Genomic DNA, 22,098 nt, shown 5'->3' with positions numbered 1-22,098 from the left:
TGTGGCCTTGTTTCTCCCAACTGGATGCCTGAATAACTTCAATAATGTCTGGATCATGTCTTAAATCTCCATCAGTTAGAAATACCTCTATGTCTAATAACTAATTTACTGTAGATCTCTCCCAGTCTTCCTTTCTCCAGGTTGCTATTACTGAATTCTTCGCTGTTTCCATATCAAACAAAATTTTAAGTTCCTGCACTAGTAAGATTTTGTGAGATAGATGTTTCTGCCTCAGTGAAATTGATGAGTGTTGGAGCAATTTAGAAATTTTATGCAGTAAAAAAAAATAAAATTTCCCTCACAAAATATGGGAGAGGAAGTTACTAAAAATTTAAAATTACTTTAGTGACTAGTGCAGTGGCTAAAGGATCTTTAGGATTAATAGGCTAATAACTGTTGGTGAACATCTTGATTTACTGACTGGCAAGTATATTAGATGCTTTTTTCTTAACTTGTAAGGAAACAGAAATATCAGAAAAGAGAAGGACAGTGTTCCCATCTATGGCATCCTTTTTGAATGCTGTCTTAGGAAAGTTCATTAACATGATTTCAGACAATTTCCGTATTTGTCCTTGAGATCTGTCTTACTGTTATAGTGTTACAATACTGTGTACATTGGAAATAAATATAACAGTTGTCATCAATGCACACTGTTCATTACAAAAGTGGAGAGATTCATGTGGATTTCCATAGTAGTCAGGTGTCTGGAAATACTGAATATCAATATACAATGAACCGAATTTTAATTTTACAGTTTCTTCATCATGTTCATTCTCTTACACCTCACCCACCTCTACCAACAGTCAAGAGCCAAGATGCCATCATTCCATTAAAACTGAAACAGCTGGACCGCCTTCACCTGTTGCTTGGCCAGCATCTGTTGGACCCTCCACTTCTCAGGTCCCGACCCCCTTTGTTGGATACTCCTCTTCTGGACACTTGTCCCCTTTTTCTTTCTCCCCATCCACTGGAAACTCCCTCCCCATTGGGGTCCTTCCTGATCACTGCTTCTTTCTTGGGTCTTCTTCTCATCAACAGTCGAGGATGGATGTTCTCATTTCTGAAGTGAGGGAACTAAAAGAGGAAGTAGTTAATGTAGTTCAGGAGTTGAGAACAGTAACAGAGCACCTTGGCATTTTGGTATCCTGTGTTGGACAGGGTAAAGGATTTTTTCCAGCTAACCCTAACCCTAACCCTAACCCTAACCCTAACCCTAACCCTAACACTAACCCTGGTGCTCCTTCTGAGGGCTAATACTTTAGAAACACACTCTCCATCTAACAGATCAATTCAGTTTGCAAAGGTTTACCTGATGAATATCTGTTAAATGCTATTCTGTGTTTTTGACTTAGTCTGAATTTTCAAAATCTTTCCATGTCAAAGTATATTTGAAAGCAATTTCTGTCTTATTGGTAGCTTGTTGCTTCTACCTTTGTATATTTTTATTTCAAAATACTTTTTAAACAATGTATACACACACGTACACATGCATTTCATATCTCTGTATCTCTATGTATTACATATAATTTTATGTGGTTTTGACTAGTATGATAGGATTATTTTCAGCACTGTAATCAAATACTACCATTTGGTAAATTTTCAAAACTTCATATTTGTAAAATGAGAGATATGTTTCACCAAGACTAACTTCTCAAAGTGTATTTCCAGAGTAAACTCTTTGCCATGGCTTCTGTGAGCCTGTTGGCTGCTGTGCCTCTGAAAATGGCATCGTGGTAACAAACAGCCTTACAAGGAAGAGTTGAAGTATTTGAGTCCTCCTTGTTCTTCCTCATTGCAGAAAAAAGATGTTGGCAGAGTTCAGTGCATGAACTTTGTCTGCTTCTTAAAAATAATGTCAAATGTTGGGATAGTTTAAACAAATCCAAGGTCAATAGGGAATTGGTTTGCTTTTGTTTTCTATAGTGACAATTTTGCAAGAAAAGCTGCTGGTACCTGGAATAAGTCAAAAGTTATTTTTACAAAGATGAAAAACACTTAAAGCTTGAAAGGCACTAAGTATAGAAAAATAGGTGAAGGATCTCCCAAATGTTTATTTAATGAAAATACAGAGAAAGGAAAACATACTATGAACAGGATGGCAAAAATGTTACGTTAGAATGAGTAAGTTGCTCGTACATCAAGAATATTGATATCCTGCATTATTGAGAGTGATAAGTTTATGCTGCCTTCAAAAAACAAAGCAACAAAGATTATATCAGTTTTTCTGTATTTAAAATCGATTTAGACAAATTTACAACTGTTCATAAGTATCTTCAAGTATTCAGAACAATGGATGAGGAAGTTTTTCTTTTGGGCAGAACAGAGACCTGACTTTTCCTTCAGCCCATGAACACTTAAGTTTCCAACTGAATGAAGAGTGTTTAGAAATATAAACAGAAGGACAAATATAGTTGGAGATGCAATAGGAAGCATACAAAAAAGGTTTGCTTTTTCTTTGCGTTCCTGGAAATGGCTGTTATTTGCTCAATAAAGTTGCTGTAAAAAATCTCATTACAGATTCTTTGTCTTTTTTTTTTTGACAATATACTGTGGAAAGAGCTATTACTTAATATTTTCTATGTGTGATTAGTGAGGTGAATACCTCAAGGTCTCCATATTGATCAATGAAACATGTTAGTGCAAAAGGAATTTTTCTTGTATTCATGGCCACTATCCTGTGATGAATTTTGTATCATGGCAACGTCCTGTTGTCTGGATGGTAGACATCCTTTGATTGAAGTGAGTGATACAGTGAATGTCTCAATGCAAGATTTGTCCCAGGAGCTATTATGTGTAATTTTCTTATTCCAATTTTGCTGAAAAAGAGATTTAGTATTTTGAAACAGATCACTTCTTTTTAGAACTTAAAGGGTGTGTCTAAGTCTGCATAATTTAAAGTATGTGGTGCAGAGTGTCATTTATGGAAAGAAGAGGTATTGTCATTTTTTGGGCACCTCTCTTCATTCACAGAATCTGTGTTTCTGTGTTTATACATAGATATATTTGAAAAGGTACTTTTTTACTACTTTCCAACAATCTGTATCAAACTTGATCAAAGTAGTATATATCAGTTTGGCTTAATGATTTTTAAAACCATTCTCCAGAAGGATCAACAACTAATGTTGCACAACTCAAAATGTTCCTAACTGTTACCATTAGAAACCATTAGATAATAGTAATAAAAAGATTTCATAATCTGAATGTCTCTAAATCAACAAATTCCATCACATTATTTTATCTCAAATAGTGGTTTAATCTTATTGCATTAGAAACTGGAAATACTTTTGTGACTTTGGCAGTTATGATTACAGTATTGATTTTATTTTCTGGCCAAGGTCCTTGGAGTCTCAGTCTTAATGAAATGTTACAGCTGTACATTTTTCCTTGAAGTCTGGATGACTTTCTGTAGGATAACTTAATAAATGACTAAAATTTACTCCAAAGTCTTCATAACTTTTTTGGTTTTTTAGGAACATTTTTCTCATTCTTCCACAATGCTCTTCTATCACAGCTGTGTACATGAATCACACCTCTTAACAGTGATTCATAGAAGATGAAATGGCTCACTCTATTTCTGAAGTGTAAAGATAAACATAAAAGTACTCAAGTACCTGAAATACACTGGAGCTGCTTAAGGTTTTTTTTTTTTTTATGGCAATGGCTTTTTTAGTGATGGTATATATAATTGCTCTAGCAACACAGTATTTTGGGTCTGATGCCTTTTAGCACTATTTCCAAAGTCAGCCCCGTTACTTGCAGCGCCTACTGTGTGTTTAATAGGTAGCCTGAGCTCTGTGCTAGTCCCAAGTACATACATACATCCCATACAACATCCGATGTGCTGTGTTGATACAGAAGTGGTAGGATGAACTGAGTCCGCAGTTGTAGGAAGATGTGAGACAGGAGAGGCTGCAGAGGTGCAGCTGGTCCCTGGGGGTCACTGTGAAGGGGGTGGAGGTATTCTCACCTACTTCCAACAGCAGCATCCCAGATCCCAGTGATCTCCGTGATGGCACCTGCAGCTTGGGGTCTCACAGCAGGACAGTATTTGTGGTATGAGATGAAGATGAGGAAAGGTGAGGAAGGCTGGGCGGCTTTATCTAGAAGGTCAATGCATGGAAAAAAAGGGTATGTTTCTTCTCTCAGGAAACAGGACAGTAATAGTAACATAGTCGTGCTGATTATAAACCTTCCCTGGGTGTTTTACTGTTGCTTCCTGGTGAGAAGTGGTGAGGTGCGTTTATAGATGAGAATGAAGAATTGCTGCCCAGAGCCTTTACAGGACGGTGCACCTAGTTTCAGCCTAATCTTGGTGGGAATAGCTGTGGGTTTACATAGACATACATCTCTTCAGTATGGGAATTAATTACCTACGTGTAATATGATCTTGTCAAACAACAGTTATGGCATTAGGTCTGTATGTCCTGTCCTATAGGTGGACATTTTTTAAAATTATTTTGGGATAGGAAAAGTTTTAGTGTTCACATATTCAATATTAATTCCATCTGACCATCACAGCTTTGGTCATCCACCATTTTATAAATAGTGTTCTGTTAAAATTGAAAAAATAAAATTGGGGAAATGTGTATGCAGGTTTCCCAATTACTTTAGTTTAAATATCCATGCACTAGATTATACTTTCCAAAAGCTAGTGCACATAATTTTAACAGGAACTGTACTGAGTTATACTTTCTGTCCGTAAAAAGTAGGATAGTCAGTAATGCAATGGAAAATTTCAGTTGTCCAATTTTATACAGTCACAAACACCAGCAAAGAGTGTCCTACATTCATTCATATAGGGATTTGCCTGAGTTTTCCACCCGGCCTGCCTATATCCACCCTCTCCCTGTATGCTGGGAGGTGTAAGGGCAGGTAGGTAAAACCCTTCTCTCTCTTGTCCAAACCCCTTTCTGCTGAGGTAAAGAAAATCTTCAAGGTAAACACAGCCCACAGAATGATACTGTTGGCAACGGAGTACAGCATTCTTCAAGTTCACGTAGTTAAGGATGAGAAGAATGACATGTCTGCTCCATCAAAAGGGTGGCTTTTCTATTTCAGTTGTCTGGAAGTTCTTGTATCACTTTCTTCTCTTATGTATATTAATACTTAGAGAGCAAACCAAATAGTGTAATTAATTATATGACTAATGAAAAAATAAATAATTCAGTTGCTTTTGCAATTAATTTATTAATTTTGCTGTTGTTGTTCTGAATTACAGTATTGTTTTAGTGCTTTTCTTGACAGCTTACAATACTGAAAGTGACTAGAAATTCTAGTCTAGTTTCTCTTCTTGGGTTTTAAATACAAATCTCAAAAGATGATACATTGAAATGGTTTATCTATTGTGAAATGACATAATAGCACAACAGAGCATTTGATTAGCCTTGGGCATGGTTCCTGATGGGAAAACAGGTGTCATAGACTGGTAGACTGGATTGTGTAATATCAGAGGTGTGCCTGTGAAAATAACATTGGCACTAAGTAGGCTGATTTGAAAATGGGAGGTTATCAAGTCTTCATACACTGAAAAATTCTAATCCAGTATAAAATTTTCATATGTAAAATGGTTTTCCACACTTGATGCAGAAGTAAAAGTAAAACTGAGATCAGTTTTTAAAATGTGAGGTAAAACAGATCAGTCTTTTGAATGTGAACAGCTCTTTGCAAACCTTGACACTTGTCCTAAAGTTCAGAACACTCTCAGCTGCTAAGCAGTATGCATGCAGCTGCAGGACCCTGTTGTTTCTCACAAAAGTGAGTGCAAAAGCTCACCTTGAGAATTGTTAAAATATGCCTCAGAAATCCATAGCATGGAATTGACCATGATTTGTTTGTTCTGTTTTATTTTGTTGATTTTTAATTCTGGTGAGCGTCAATTACCAGAATTTTTCATGGAAGTAAATAAATTTTTAAGAGGCCTTACCTCTGGTCCAAGATAACACTTACAGTGAAGTGGAATGAGACACCAAAAAGTCAAGGATTAGGGCACAGATTTGTAAAATTGATGAGCTAGTTGCAGAGACTGGTTTCTATTCAGTATAGAACAGGAACTCTAAGCCAGTCTTTGTTACAAACATCAAGTATCTCAAACATCCAGCTGTTCAGGCACATTTCTCTTTCTTTCATATTTATTCACATATCCATATAAAAATATGTCCCCACTCCTTTTCTTCCTTTTGTGGAGAAGACAAATGAATTAAAATGTTTTTATTTTCATGCTCCTTAGTTTTCGTCCAGCCCCAGTGCCAAATATTTGGGGCAGATATAACAAAGCCTTTTTTCAATAAGGGAGAGCTTGTTGTGGTTTAAAGTCACTCAGCTGTCAGTATTCAGTATTAGGTGCCTCATTAAAATGCACAGTTGAGAAATACACGATGTTAAAGGAAATCATATTGAGCTATCAGAAAAATTGGTGATGCTGGCTTTGCCTGTGCAAAGTGGCTCTGCGCCTTCTTCACATGTGCAGGTGTAAAGCAAAACAAATTCTCCTGACCGTGGTGAGACTTCTTGTCATTATACAGACATCCAAAGTGAATTCAAAGTTTTACTGAAGTTTTCATGCACTTCACACAAGAGTACCTATTGGATGAGGTGAAGACTGAGGTCAAGCTGGCTGTGATGTGTGTAGCAAATCCTGCCGCCAGAAATCATTCCAAGTACTGCCTCTGGGAAAGAGCAGTTCATTTAAAGCTGTAGCATGGAAGCATGCCTCTTATAGCTTGACAGTGGTGCTATGGACTCCATGGTTTTTGTCCTTCATGACAGTGAAAAATACTGTAAGCTGAGTATGGGTTTATCTTACTTTCTCTGGAAGTGATGCTACACTACTGAGGTGTAAATAAATCTTTACAGATTGCTGTTTGCAAGAGTGTACCTTGTACAAAAAGGTTTGTGAAACCAAGCAGTAGAAAATATACTAATAAGAAGATTTATAGAATTAAAAGATTGAAATATATTTGTTATTTGTTTATGGAATCTTCTAGCTCTTCTCATAAGCATCCCTCATCGGCAAGAAAGAGAAGCTGCTATGCTGTGGTGGTGATAAAGAAAGTAGGTCAGGTGCCCAGAAATGGGCAGGTGAATGTTTAAACTTGCCCTGGGTCACTGTTTGGTTCCAGCTGAGTTCTCCTTACAGGTGGCTTGCCAAGTGCTGTGTCAAGATGACACTCATCCAGGAACCGCCTGGATGGCAAGCTGCTTTAGACAGAGGAAGAGGGTCTTTGCTTTGATGAGGAAATTGCCAAAACTCAAGTCTCATTAGTGTTTCCTAAGGTTCCTTGGAAGTGAACAACAGTTTAATTAAAGGCTGATGTAAACATGTTTCTGCACTTTCCCTGCAGCATTTTACCACATTAGAGTTGATCAAAATTGTTGCCTTGGGCTGTCTTGAGCAGCTATACATCTGGAGCACCATTTGTGCAAGCTGCTGACGAACAGGCTACATATGCTATGTTTCACAGCAGCTCTTCTGCCCTCCTGCGTGGGCTGGTTTACCTTGTTGGAAGATGAGATGTTCTAACTTTTTTTATTTGCATAAGCCCTTTTTACTTTGATGTGATGCTTTGGAATGTATAACATGCTACCTGTTTGGGTGGCCTGTGTGCTGTATCTCACAAATTAATATGAGAACACAAACAACAGTGATTTGGAACAGCACTGAGAATTTAACATTTGAAGAACATTCTCAGTAGGACAGGACACTGTGTCTGATTAATTTTGACCTTAAAATGACTTTGTTGGAGTGCTTTTGACATCTTTCTGCTTTTCATCTGTATTTCAGATTATTTTTTCCAAAAGTCTGTTTTATTTTCATTCTCAAAGTAATAAGGATTGGAATCCCCTCCTGAAACTTAAAAACAAATAAATCGTTTTTCTGCAGCATTGTTGAAGAGATGAACTCTTCGGGGTATTCAGGCACTCATCACACATAGCACTCAGGATCAAAGTGGAGGGTGGGACTTGCAGGGGATGGTGGAGGGTCACAGGTGGAGTCTGCTCTGTGTCTAGGGCCAGTGCCTGTGCCGGGCTTGACAGCAGGATGGGGCACGGTAAGGAACTGGACTCAGTTTCATCTGTCCTGCTCTAAGTTCGGTTCAGAAAACATTGATCCAATTGTGTCTCAGTAAGACATTTGCATTTTGCAGGCCTGTCTTAGCAGAATAGAGTCATAGAGTGTGCCAATGTTAAAAGGGTCAAAATAATTTTAAAAACAACGTGGTCCATGTAAGAAGTCAGCTTCAATGTGGCCCCTATCCGGTAAAGTGCTTAAGGAATTACCTCTGCTTTGAACATGGGTTGAAAGCAGAAGTAATTGATTTGAAATTCCATTGATTTGAAATGGAACCAGTTACACTATTGATGTCTGTTCTACAAAAATATTGTAATTATATTTGAAATAATTTGGTACAAAGTCCAAAAAATATTGATCAATTAATGTAAAATTTCAGAAAAAATCCAGTATTTTTGCTCTGGAGAACTTCAGTAAACTTGGTAGAAATCATACATTTGTCACTACCAGTCTGTTATCTTCACATAGTGAGCTCTAAAGAAATGCTTTTATTTATTGGGAATCTCAAAGGAAGAAGTGACAAGATGATCCTTGAGACATGGAAAATATGACAATAGTTAAAGTATCCCTTGTTCTTAGGAAAGTTACATTGTTTTGTTATGGTTTTGGTGATAAGGAGATAAGTTTTGAAGTAATAAAATAATAAATACCATAAACTGGCATGTGTATGGCAGTTACCCTACACACCTGAGTGTAGGTGTTGCATTGAGAAATGCAATAAAAATTAAGTGGCTGTTGAAGGAACGGATGATTTGGTGATGTACTAGGGAGCTGACGGGTGTCTAGGAAGGTTCTAAAGACATAAATTTCTTCACAGGTTGACTTCTATGGTATGAAAGAAATGTAGTTTCTGTTTTGCAGGACAAGAACCTGTTAAGACATAATTTTTAATTCTCAAATTTGAAAGCAGTAATTTAAAATTAGTTTATTCACCATATGGGATTTGGATCACCATATCATATTTGTGCAAGAAAAACAGAAAGAAATATCTTCAGTCTATAAAATGATGTGTCCTGAGGCAAGCTTCTAAGCTAATGTTATTGTTATATTTTTTTTTTATTGTAGATATGTCTTCTCCTACAATGAAGAAACCTGAAAAGCCTTTGTTTAGTCCCACTTCTCCCCAGGATTCTTCATCAAGACTGAGCACTTTTCCCCAGCATCACCACCCAGGAATCCCAGGAGTTGCACACAGTGGTGAGGGTCATGTCAGAGGAAATAAAAACCTCCCTGTTCATTTGCTCTGTTCTCCTTTGCTATAATCAGATTGTGATGCATTTTTTCAGACTTTCTTAGAGACCTAACCCAATTTATAATGCTGGTGAAAATAAAAACAGAAAAAGTTGGGATATCCTTGCAGGAGTGCTCATTTAGCTGTTCAGGTAATCTGACTGCTGGAAGTCACTTAAAAGGATTTAGGATTAATCAGTGAATAAAATAAACTGTACAATGCATAAAGAAACTGACAGAGGAAAAATCCTCCCTGTATTTCATCCTCTCGCCTAAATCCCTTTTTTATTATTGTCGCTGTGACTAGATTGTATTTAAATACCAGAATGGCAGGATTTAATATACAAGAGAAGTCACAACCATGTTCACTATGTGACACAATGAAATAAGTACCAGCGCTTCTTTTGAATGCTGAGTCTAAAAAGTCCTGATTAAGTATTTTCCACCACCTGTTTTCTGAAATCATTAGTAAATCCATAGTAAAAATTCACTTGAAGTAAGGATTAGATATGTGAAATGTGACAGAATGCATGTTGTCTTGAGGGTTTATCAGTGACAGGGTAATTCCAGCATCGTGGTGTGTTTAATTTTATAGGTGAGACTGACCCTGGTTTTCAGATGATCAGAAGTGTCCCTTCAACATCTCATCATGTCTCCTTGACATAAACTACATATAAAAGTTTTAATTTATTGAGCAGAGTTAAGTGACTAGAGTAAAACAGATTAGAAAATTTTGGTTTTTTTCTTCACATGAAGTTTTGCTTTGAGAACTTTCTATGTTATTTTTCCTCCATGATTTCAAGTGGCTCCCTTTAAGCTCATCTATAAGAACTATTTTCCCCTTAACATCCACTTATTTTTTATTACAATGGTCCTGGACTCATTCTGGTCACTCTGAGGTTTCCACTACCAGCAGACACTCACGCATATAGAGATGATGGGTGAAATGGAAAGGACAGATTTCACTTTATTCGTGTTTGTTTTTTATAGCTCTGACATGCCAGAGGAGTAATTAGTATTTTGTTTAAACTGAACTTGGTGGAGCCGTCAGTAAAATGAACCTTCTAAAAAAACCCAAACAAACCCAAAAAACCCCAGCCAATCAAAAAAAAACCCAATCCCCGAAATCACTTATGAGTATCTCTTTATATTAAATTTAGAATATAGTTTTATAATATACACTCTTGAGTGATGATCATAACCTATCTTGTGATTTAGTGAATTATTTACTTGTTGGGAACCCCATTTTAATCTTTGTAGCCTGTTCTATTATGCTGATGAGCAATGCCCAAAAATATAGGAAGTCCAATAAAAATTAAGCTGAAGAAACTCAGAGATATGAAAGGTGTTCCAGAAGAGAAGTGTTCAAGTGCTTGTGCTAATGCAGTAGAGAACCACTGAACAGTGTATAAATAACCTTTCTTTAAAGACCTGATTTTGTATTTTTCCACTAATGAAAATGGAAACTCCCTGTCTCTTCTCCATTTCCATTGAACTAAGTACCCCTTGTTTTAATACACCAAGTGTGTGCTCTCTAGGTGTATAGTAAGGGTGGAAAGTGTGTTCTTGTGCAGTATGATAGAAGAAAGTTCTACGCTTCCAGACCAACAATTGGGCACCAGAAGGACAAGCTGTACCTTCCTTGCACTGTGAAAACATTGTTAGTGTAGACACTATAGACAGTCTTTAGGTAGAAAATGGTATGTTTGTAGAGGCTAGAAATAAAGAGAATGATAGTAATAAAAATGGGTAGTGTAGGTAATTTTTTATTTGTCAAAGATAATTTTATTGGGTGAATTGGATTCTCAGGTACTGAAGATGTTGAACATTCATTAACATTTTCATAAAGGTCAGCAAATATTCGTGGCAATATTAATGAGTGGATACTGTCCTGTCCCCAAATGAGGAGGATAGATTGCAATGCAGCGAGGAATCCTTGTTTCTTGGGACTTGGTGATTTTCCTGTGTTGCAGTCCTGTAAATTACAGTGGGGGCTTTATTTAGTATTTGATTTGATTTCTTTGGGCTCTAGATGGGAAAATTGTGTAATTGGAATAACCTTTATGTTGGAGAAATACTCCTGTTTAAAAAAAAAAAAAGAAAATACTATGATGGCATAACCCACAAAACCAAAACAAGATGCACTATTTATGAATTTGAAACAGTTACACTTTTCATTTCCTGAGATAATATGAAGACATTAAGTTTTTCTGTAAAAATGCCCTTACGCAGGAGTTCAATACATTGATTTATAACTGACTTTTTATTTTTTTTGCTGTAACACAGAGGTGACGAATTTTAGAAGAAACAAGATGCGAAGTAATTTTAATTTTATTTTATCTTCTCCAGTCATCTCAACTAGAACTCCACCTCCACCTTCACCATTGCCATTTCCAGCACAAGCTATTCTCCCTCCTGGCCCATCTAGCTACTTCTCTCATCCAACGATCAGATATCCTCCCCACCTGAATCCTCAGGATACTCTGAAGAACTATGTACCTTCTTATGACCCGTCCAGCCCGCAGACCAGCCAGGTACTGTAAAATTATGTCAATAACTCCAAAACCAGCCCTGTGAGGAATATGTGTAAGGCATCTAGACTGGTGCCTAGCCAGTTCTGGTGTTAGAGGAATCTGGAGCTGCTATATAAAGTGATACAACTTGTCCTGTTCATCATGATTGAATAGAGGGTGCAGGTTAATCATATTTACTTGTTTTCCTCCGTCAAGTGTAAGAAAAATACTCTACTGAAAGCCCTGCCAGCAGCAGCAGGGCAGGTGCTGGTCCTGCACCCTCCTGCAGGCTGGGCCACCAGAGGCAAAGCTCCACTCCGAGGAGCGCGTTGGTACACGTGCATGTCCAAGTACACGCGTGGACATACAGGTATATTTATAGCCTGGCAATGAAAGGAAACTCTGCAAGTTAGTACTTGCCCTGTTCCATAGGCACTGATATTTCTTTGCACAGTGAGCACAACACTTATAGGCGCTGATATTTCTTTGCAGGTACTGATATTTCTTGGCATAGTGAGACATACAAATTCTTTTTTCCTCGCTTTCTAGAGAACATGCTGTAGCAGACGCATTCCTGGCAACTGCACGGGTTCAAAGTTGTGTCTGATATTGGAAATTGACATGTTTTTCATTAGTAAAGTAATTTGTGAAGGTCTGTGTGCAAAACTGCTTTCCATGATAGCATCAGCACGCACAGTTACCATGTGATTTGCATGACAGGATAAACTGCAGTTGAGACTTGGTCTCTCAATACCTGGAGTATGTCCAGTGTCAGTGTAATGTAATCTTTGCTGCTGAGGCTGTTATTCTTTTGATGCCTTTCCTGAAAGGCTCTTTTGGAGCCCTGTTACTTGTGCTTTAGCATGTTTTTTTGGAAGAACCTTGGGTATGTAAACTGCAGACAGGTTTTCCGTCTTCTAAGAGTTAGGCTCCTTTGGAAGGACTTTCTTAGCAGGGATGATGGGGTTGCTATGACAGTATTTTGTTTTGGGCTAAGGTTGGGTTTTTTTCACCAATAATGACAGGCCTTGCAGCATTCATTTTGGTTACAGCAGCACTGGGGCTTGAGACTGAATCAAACTTTCTCAGGACTGTGCAGACTGTTCATGGTGGCTATTGTGCCCATCGGCTGATTTCCTGGTCAAGCTGCATGACTTCCTATATATTTAATTAACAAAAAAAAAAAAAAAAAAAAAAAAAAAGGTGGGGGCCATAAAATCAAAATTTACTTTGAAGAAAGAAATTCTGACTATGTGGGTTTTGCTTGTTACAGTATTACTGCAAATTAAACAAAAAACTGAATGCAGTGTATGTTGACTTCAGAATACAAATTGCTATCTGCACATGGATTAAAATTCTTTCAATCCTGTATAGCATTTTTTCTGAGACTCAGCTGGGAATGTTGCATGCAGGACCTGATTTTAATTTGTGTAAAATTTCCATGAATAACAAAGTCTAATTAAGACACCCATTAAAAGTCCTTAGCTTTAATTCAGTGCGCAAAATCTCAGAGTTCTGTTGGATTTTTTTTTTTTAAACTGATGTCTTAATTAGGCACTATTAAGGGAAAAATTATGCAAATTAAATCAGGCCCTTACTGTTATGCATTTCTTTAATTATTCAGTGCTTGTTTTACTTACATTTTGATTTCTTATATATGTTAAAGGAGCAGATTAGGTGATAATCTCTCTGGATTGTTCCACATCCTACTTCGGATCATTACTGAAAAAAATTACATCTAAATGAAGTATCTGACTTTCTTTCAGTTGAAAAATGTGCTGTCTTAAGATTTTAATATTGGAGAATATATCAATTGAGCAGGAGTAATGCTTTCAACTTTTTGCCCAACTCTTTTCCCCTACCTCTGGTTGAAAAAATAATCTTTTGATCTTAAAAGATTAAATTTTAGTCTGATGATTTTTTACAGAGTAGTAGCAAGCTGAGAATACTTCATATTTTTGTATACTCCATAGGGAATAACAGATTTAACTGGCGCAAGTTTACTAATTTCATCACTTTTCGTAACCTTTTTTAGGGTAATTTTTTTCTTTTCATTTGAGATTTGGTTTAGTTCCTGACAAGAGGATATAGGGTAAATGACACAAAATATGCAGTTTCAGTCATCTACATCATATATTTACCATAATTTATTATAATTAATCACTATTATTAGTGAAATATTTTAAAAATTTAATTCTTTGAATTTCATCTCTTAGATTTGCTGTAAGTTCGAGCAGTTGCATGCCTAGTCAAAATATCACTAAATAAAATAGTTAAAGTTTGGCTGTATGAAAAGTAAAACAGCAGGATTAATTTTTTGCTTAGGAAAAGAAGAAGCAACTGTCTGTGAAGTTTCAGTGACAAAAGGGAATTGTTCTGTTAACAATAGGATGCTTTGAGCCAAACCAGTTTTTCTTTTCAAAATAAAACATGAATTTTTATTCAAACAAATTTAATTATTATAAAATTCAAAACTGCATCTGTAGGAATACCACATTGAATTTAATTATACTTTCCCACCTCAAAACATACTCATTTGGATTTCAAAAGGAGAACTGTGATGATAGTTTTAATTTAGCTGGAGAAATAGAAAGAATGGATACCCTGACAGCATTTACCTAAAATGAACTGCTCCTCCTGAACATCTTTCAGTAATACACTAATTTAGATTGTTACGACAAGCAACTGAGATGCCTTGTACTCCCCACAGCAATTTTGAGATTAATTACATTACTGCTGCACTGATTATAGGGAGACAGTCATGCTATTCAATGGAATACTTTAAGTAAAATTAGTTCAAGGATATAGAGATCTCGTAGGTTCCCATTATGGGAAGCACTGAGCAATTTTCTTGACATAATGTTAAATAGTCCAAATTATGTGTGATGAACAGTCAGGAAGTTCAAACAGGCCCTTTGGCTGCAGTGAAAAATGGTTCAACAATGGATGATCTTAAACAAAAGGGAGCTGTTGCTGCTGGTTTCATGAATATCTGCTTTTCATCCCCTGCTCAATATGGAGAATAAACAAACAAATGTACTGAACAGAAATAGATCTTGTTAGATATAGAGCTGGACTTGTCTCAAGCTAGTAGTCTGGTAAGTTCCCAGGGTTTTGAGAACTTTTGTACTTTCCACTGATTTAGAATTTCTGCTAAGCCCTTTCTAGTGTATTTATTTCAAAGCTTTTCTTCTTAGCTAGGTACTCATGTTACTGGATGAGATTTTATGTGTGAGGATGGATCTGTATAATGATGGGGTACAGGTGCCCCTGACTGATACTGATTATTCAATGCAAGTTTCATCAAAAAACTAATCGATTGGTATGTGTCTAATCCTCCTATGGAGTTTATTCACATAGAGTGAGGTTTTCATAGCTACCACAAATTTCCAGCATGTATTTCCTTTTTGAATGATTCCAGATGGGTCAATCTTTTAATCTTAGAAAATATTACCTCCTCTGTATCTATGTACACAAGTACAGATGCACATATGCACACAAATCTGCAAACACATGAAATTCATTATTACTCAGGAGCGTAGTAATCATATACAGTATCAAAATAAGGTATCCAATAAGTCTGAAAAACTAGTGAAGCACAATATCACTTGTGTGACTGAAATCAAAACCAAAACCTCCAAACATAATTCACAGTTGAGTCAAATGGAATAATTTCCTGATGAAGGTGTGGCAAATCACAGAAAAAGGACCCGAAAGTGTGATAAAGAAATGCAGTAAAGCAAACAGTTGAGGTGAATCCTGCCGAGGAACATCCTGGTATCAGTAGGAATTATCTTTTTTTCTGACTGTACCAAACAATCTTCCAAGCTGTTTGAGTGTGTCATAATAAAGGGCACAGTTTTTCTGTAACCTTACCTCAAATGTTGCGATATTTATGATGAGTTATGCTGTTTTCATGATATGGTAAAACTAACTGAAGTTGATGTGAGTTAAGTATTGGGCTGTTTTCTTCCTACAAAAAATGGCTTGTATGTGTTATTTAATACAGGCTGAGTGAACTGCTGCATATTTGCAGTATATATGACTGCATATTTGTCTAAAATTCCTGTGTCTGATAAAACATACTTTATTGCAGAGTGGGGTAGTTTGCATCTTTGTCTTTTCATTGGTTTTATCTTTGTCTGAAGACAGAAATATCTGTAGCGCTTGAGAATAGTTGTTTCTGGAAGCTGATGAGGCCACATATTTTCCTCCTGTAGTGGATTGGGATATTGAACATTTTGCTCAAGGAAAGGACCCTTCTTCAGGGATGCTAGGCAGATGCTTTGTTCTACATTCTTCAATACAATAATTACAGTCATTTGGTGTTGATGAAGGGATCTTGTGGGGCTTTTCTTGGGCTGGTCACAGTGTTTCCTCTTAATTCTTGGGAGAGTGCTAGCAGAATAAGCCAAAACATGCAAAATTGTGTGCATGTGGTTTCTTTGTTACAGATAGGACTTCTTTTACTTGTTGATGTTTAATAATTTTCAGCTTCTTGAGCAAGTCTTTCCTTGTAATTTTTAAGAAATTATTGAAGATTAAATAAGGCAATGTGCAGTTTTTAATTGTGATTGGGAGGCAAATTCTGAGTCCTAGCTTAACACTATCTACTGACACGCTGTTTTAAGATTTAATTGCAGTTGTAAATTATTATATTGTATTTAATCTCGCTAAATGAATGAGTTTAAGTCTCCAGAGTGCATGAAATATTATGTAATATAAAAAATATATTTTGAACATTTATCTACAAAGAGAATTCCTTTCCCATGCTTCTGTCACCCAAACTTATCCAGGTGAAGTTTATCACAGATAAAATTGTGATTCAGGGTGTAGGATTCTAGACTGTCTTATGAGGTCCAGTCTGAACATTGATTACTGAAGCTCTGCAGTTGCTCTTAGTTTCAGCAGCATTACATCAAGATGAAAATTCATACACCAGTTCACCAAATGAATGAGATGGGCCTTTCTAGATCAAAGTTGACACCTTGATTTCTTATAGAAAACACAGTAGGGATGTTGTCAGTCAAGAACTGGCGGCAACATGTATTTCTCTAAAGCTAAGTTTTTGTGCAGGTAGCTGCATGTCATACCATAAAGCTCTGATGTAGTATTTGAGAGGTCTGTGTAATATATGCTGTCATGATGAGTTACTCAGATTCTTAATAGGGAAGTTAGGGAGATTCATTCCACTGAAAAGTGGTAATGGGCACTAAAAGAAGACAAAGTGCATTCCTGTTGCTACCTTAGTGTTCAATAGCAGAAAGGAAACCTGTACAGCCTTGATTTATGAGAAGAAAATCCTTTATGGAACCCACCAGGCTCAAAATGCCCTAAAGTATTTTCTACAGTCACACTGGTGGTACTCTAGTAATTCCATTTCCTTATGTTTAGCAGAGTCTCAGAAGCATCATTATTAGTCAGATAGGTAATAAATTGAGGATATGTGTTTCACACATTTTGTGAAACTGACTGCTGTACCATTCAGTTATGTGTGGTGTGAGAATAACATGGCCATTCGATTTTTAGAGGTGATAGAGCATTAGGGCACCCTAGACAAAAAGGAGAGAGGGAAATTAGAAAAATGGAAGACATTTCTGATTTCTTTCAGTTGTAAGTTTTCTAAAACATTCATCACTCTCCATGGGCACTGTACAGCACAATGACCTGGGCTCAAAACCAGAAGTTATCACCTATGATCTCCAGGTTCAGAGGTGTGTCTAGTAAACAATTTTTAATGTAAGATATTTGGTATGAGAACAAAGGAACAAAATATCCCAAACTATATCTCCTATACCTTCTGCAACAAAATTAATTCAATCAGCCTTCTCAAAACTACCCTGCCATAGGTTTTTATAGTAACATTGTTTACCATAATACTGGAAATTCGCCTTTACAAGCAAACCGAATTCTTGAGAGGAAATGGGTGAAATGGTATTTCCAAATGCATGATATCCAGTTTGACTAAACTGCATTCACTGGTTTATCAGCTAGCTATAATATGATAACATTGTGAAACACAGAATTTCTATTAAAAACCTGTGTTTTGAGAAGCAAATATATTATTCTCCAAGTGTAATGGTTAGATGGGGTAATATAATGTTTTGTTAAGCCTTGAAACTTCTTTCTGAAATACCTAGCAGAGTATCATATGTAGCTATACCTAGGACATGCACAGATTAATATAATTTCTGGCCTTTGTTAATTATTTGTTTGAAGGTGATTTGTACTTAAGATTTCAAGGAAAATTGGATTATTTAATTTGGAATTGAGAAGTATAATTAAATTTTTTTTTAAAAAGTGTATCTGTGAGCATCAAATGTATTTTATAATTTAAGCAATAAATAGTTCATGTAAATTTTTTAATAGATGTTTTGCACTTTTGTTGTGTTTGGTTAGGTCATCTGTAAATGTTAGTTTCTACTTCATTACAGTGTTACTTTTTTGTAACACTGAAAGTAGTAGACTATATGAAAAAAACACTGTCCTGAATTGTACCTAAGGTTAAATATGGTGGTACTTGGGAATGTATGTGAACAAAAGCCTGAAAGGAGGTTGATTAAATATTGATTATAAATATGATTAAAAATCCTATCAGGGCAAAGAGATACAGCGAATCCTGACTTTAAGAAAGTCCATATTCATATCAGTTACAGGTTTCTGTTCAGACTTCACACCTGAGGATTGAAATAAAATGTGCACAGTGCACACCACTGGATAACAACAGTGTGACATTCTGAGTTACATTACAGCTGTAACAGCAAATGCAACTTGCCTTTGCCTTTGGCCACATAAATGAATTAAACTGTGGCAAACCAAATGGCAGAATTAAAAAAGATCAAAATTGTAACAGATCTGAAAATCAAATTAGCGTTCAATCCAAGAGTAGAAAAATGTGTGCCTGCATAAATAAGGGCTATATTTCCCAGACCTTCATTATGTTTACTTCTTTTCTTCACAAATTTTCCAATGCACAGCTTGTTCATCTAACACAGCTGCCTCTATGGAATTTGCTTGAGGTTTATGCCTCAGGCATTGCCTCTGTAAATCCATCACATAGACATATTGATGCCCTATTTGATGGTAACAGCTGATTCTTCACCTGCAATGCATTTGTCTGTAAGAATCTCTTGAGGAAAACTGGAACTAGAATATTGAATTTGTTTTGTATAAGGAAAAAATTAATTTGTGTTAAATGAAGTAAGTAAGTATTTGTAAGTACTTTTAATTCAAGTGGATAGTGTCCAAATAGATATGTAGTTTCCATGCTAAAATATTATTTGATAGAACTGTAAAGGGGAAAAGGAGAATAGGTCACAGAAGTTCTTTCTAAATGTCGGTTTTCAACAAGATTATGAAGGAGCTGTTTCTGACAAAAGGGTTTCCCTTTTTGGATTGAAAACTTAAAGCAGCTTAGAGAACTTGAGACACTTGAGAGAGCCGATGTTCATGTACTGCTATCATTTTAATTTTCTGTTTCCAAAGATAACCATGGAAGTGTGAATTGAGTATAAACTGGTGCAGCACTGTCTGCATCAATCTGAAGACAGGCCTAAGCAATAACTCTGAGACAATTGCATGATCTGTTTTTTAGGAGTATTTTTCGAGTCTTAAGCCCCAAACTAGTTATGATAACTTAAATATTAGTTTGGTTAATTCCTCCACTCTTGTTCACTGCATGCAAAGAAACCAAATTTGGATGTTTTTTGAAGGCTTCTTATGAGACATGTTGCTCTAATAGAATTTGTGAGAGTATAAGAGTACCATTCATAAACTCTGTTTTCAAAAGTAGCACACTTATGAAAAACACTGAATTTTAAAGCAAATTTCAAGTGTACCACTTCCTATGAAAACATTTGTCAAAAGAAGGACCTTGGCTTACATCTCAAAGACAGCTCAACTGTTGAAGAAGAATTGTATTTGTAAACTTCACACCAGGTATGTGCTTACCTACAACTGGATTTGAAATCTGATATGCAGAGTGTGAAGTCTTGGACTTATAAGAATTAAACTTACTAAAGTAACAAATTTTCACTGTTTTTTACCTCAGAGATTTCTTTTCTGTGAATAGAAGACCTCAGTGTCATTGTATTGCATCTGCACTCTCTTTTACATGTGAGACTGATGTAGAACTTCCACTTAGGAGGAAATTCGGGGAATTAAAAAAGAAAAAGACATGGAGGCACTTGGTGTGGGGGACCACAAACTGCATATACTGAAATCACTGGTAAATCCTCTATGGCTGTCAAAAAGCATGGGATTTCATCCTCTATTTGTATGCAGTGGAGTGATGCACTGCACTGCCATTATGATATCACACAGGGAAGAATTTAGTTTAGAAGAAAATGGGGTATAAGTATAATCTTTTTCTTAACCTTCATTTGAACAAGGAGTGTGTTTGCTCATTTGGGCCATATGGATAAGGGCAACGCTGAGACCCATGTGAGCCACTGGATCCCTGGCTGGGATCCCTATAGTACAATATAAGGAGATACATTTCTGTAAATCATCATGGTCTCCCATGATCTTCTAATTTATTTTAATCTATTCTAATTTATTCTTCTCTGTCTTTGGAGACAGCTGCTTTTGTAAGATGATTATACTGTCTGTTTAAATCCATACACTTCACAGAATCTTCTTTCTTAGTTTTAATAAAAGTTGATAATTTTGGTAAGAGATTCTCAGCTACTTTTGCGATGTTAGCACACCACATAAGCTAAGGCTTCTGAGGTAGCCTTGTGGTTGCAGGTCAGCGACTCCACCTACAAGCTAGAGATGCAGCTGAGAGGTGGTACTCCCTCCAGCAGCCTCTGTGGACAGCTGGGCTGCCAGGACAGGAGAGGAGGCTTGCATTTGCAGCAGACTCCCTAGAAGCACAGTGAAAATCCAGTCCAACTTAGTGAGCATGTCTTCCTGACAAGAGTTGTGTCTAGAGAGTGACTTTTTCTCGTTAGGAGGGGTAGTTTGCCACTCATAATTAGTGTGGTTATTTTACTGTTAATTTTCATTTTAAAGCTTGTGATTTTAGAGAGGGGAGTTAGATAACTGCTCTATGTTCCTATGGATACCATATTGGTTTCCATTTACACTTGTATTTTCTAGTGTTTTCTGCTAATTTAGCTTAAGATGTCCTAAACAAGACTCTCTCTTGGGTGCGTTTGCAAAGTTTAGTGAATCATACTGCCAGGAAGTTTCTTGTGCTATAATTTTAAATTTCCTCCTTCTCAATTTCATTCCATTACCCCAAGTATGCATTTCCTCTATTTTCCAAATAATTCCTTCCTCTTCTGTGTGTTTATACTTCTCACATACTTGTGGTAATTGTGTCAGTCCAGTTATTATTTCATTACCGTCATCATGCTTACCTCCTTTAAACTTTCCTTGAATCAGTTGAATTGTGTCCTTTATCAGTCCACGTCTTTAGGTTATCTTAATTTGACACAATGCTTCTGATTAACAGATTCCCAGTATTTCATATTTGTATGACTCTTTTAAAATACTTATGACTCATAGAGCACACAATCAGTTTAAGACAGAAGTTATCAGCTGCTGTTGTAAAAACTATTTACTATGTGTTAGTTTTATTGCAAGTTATTTACCCTTGGAGTATTTGCAGTCATGCAGAATGTCTAAGGTATATTTAAGCACTGGATAAACATATATTTACCAGTCAACATTGCCATATTCAGATGTGCCTACATGTAGAAAGTACCATATTGCTTGATGCACTGTACCTGCCATAAGGTCATGTGCAGACAGCCTCTTGTAGTTACAAGAAGTGTTACTTGTTATGCTCTTGACTTGCAAAGTTCCCGTTATTAAACACTTCTGTGTTTTTAGTAGGTGACTTTTTGCCAGATGTTATAATGTGTACATGATAGTGCATCATATCCAAACCCTCTACCCTATTCCCAAATTGTGAATCATTAGTTAGCCTTCCAGTGTGAGTAACCTCTGTGGACAGCTGTGGTCAAGTCTTGGTTTTTCTCCAAGTCAGAGTGGTATGGCATGTGAAAACAGAGGTTTTACATCAGTTGTTTGCTCTTAATACTTCATACATTAGGGCCTGTGCCTGGTCAGTTTACTCCTGCTGTCATGGAAATTTGGTTCACAGACACTGCATGAGCAGCAAAAATATTTTGGAACAATCCGATGCATGTGCACCCAGGTAGGAAGAATGCGGAAGAGTGCTTACCAAAAAGTACTGCTACATAAGCATCCAAAAAGTACTACCTATCTGAAGAGGGACCTGCCTGGTTAAAATATCACATAGAAATACACAGCCTA

At 36.5% G+C, this 22,098-nt stretch overlaps 1 protein-coding gene across 13 annotated transcripts in view; it reads left to right on the top strand.

Annotated features, from left to right (window-relative positions):
- NFIB (nuclear factor I B) overlaps positions 1-22,098 on the top strand; it is a 175,738-nt gene that overhangs the window by 124,057 nt on the left and 29,583 nt on the right. For 12 of the 13 annotated variants that reach the window (XM_074533005.1, XM_074533004.1, XM_074533009.1 and 9 more), the window contains 2 exons: positions 9,134-9,265; positions 11,648-11,832. In XM_074533005.1, the coding sequence (XP_074389106.1) occupies positions 9,134-9,265; positions 11,648-11,832 (317 nt within the window). Of the gene's footprint in view, positions 1-754; positions 2,509-9,133; positions 9,266-11,647; positions 11,833-22,098 lie in introns of those variants that run through there. The other variant, XM_074533010.1, reaches the window with a different exon arrangement.

The sequence above is a fragment of the Zonotrichia albicollis genome, chromosome Z (genome assembly GCF_047830755.1).
Source record: "Zonotrichia albicollis isolate bZonAlb1 chromosome Z, bZonAlb1.hap1, whole genome shotgun sequence".
NCBI classification, from domain to species: Eukaryota; Metazoa; Chordata; class Aves; order Passeriformes; family Passerellidae; genus Zonotrichia; species Zonotrichia albicollis.
The sequence above is the reverse complement of the archived record's forward strand: the minus strand, read 5'-3'. Positions and strand labels throughout refer to the sequence as shown.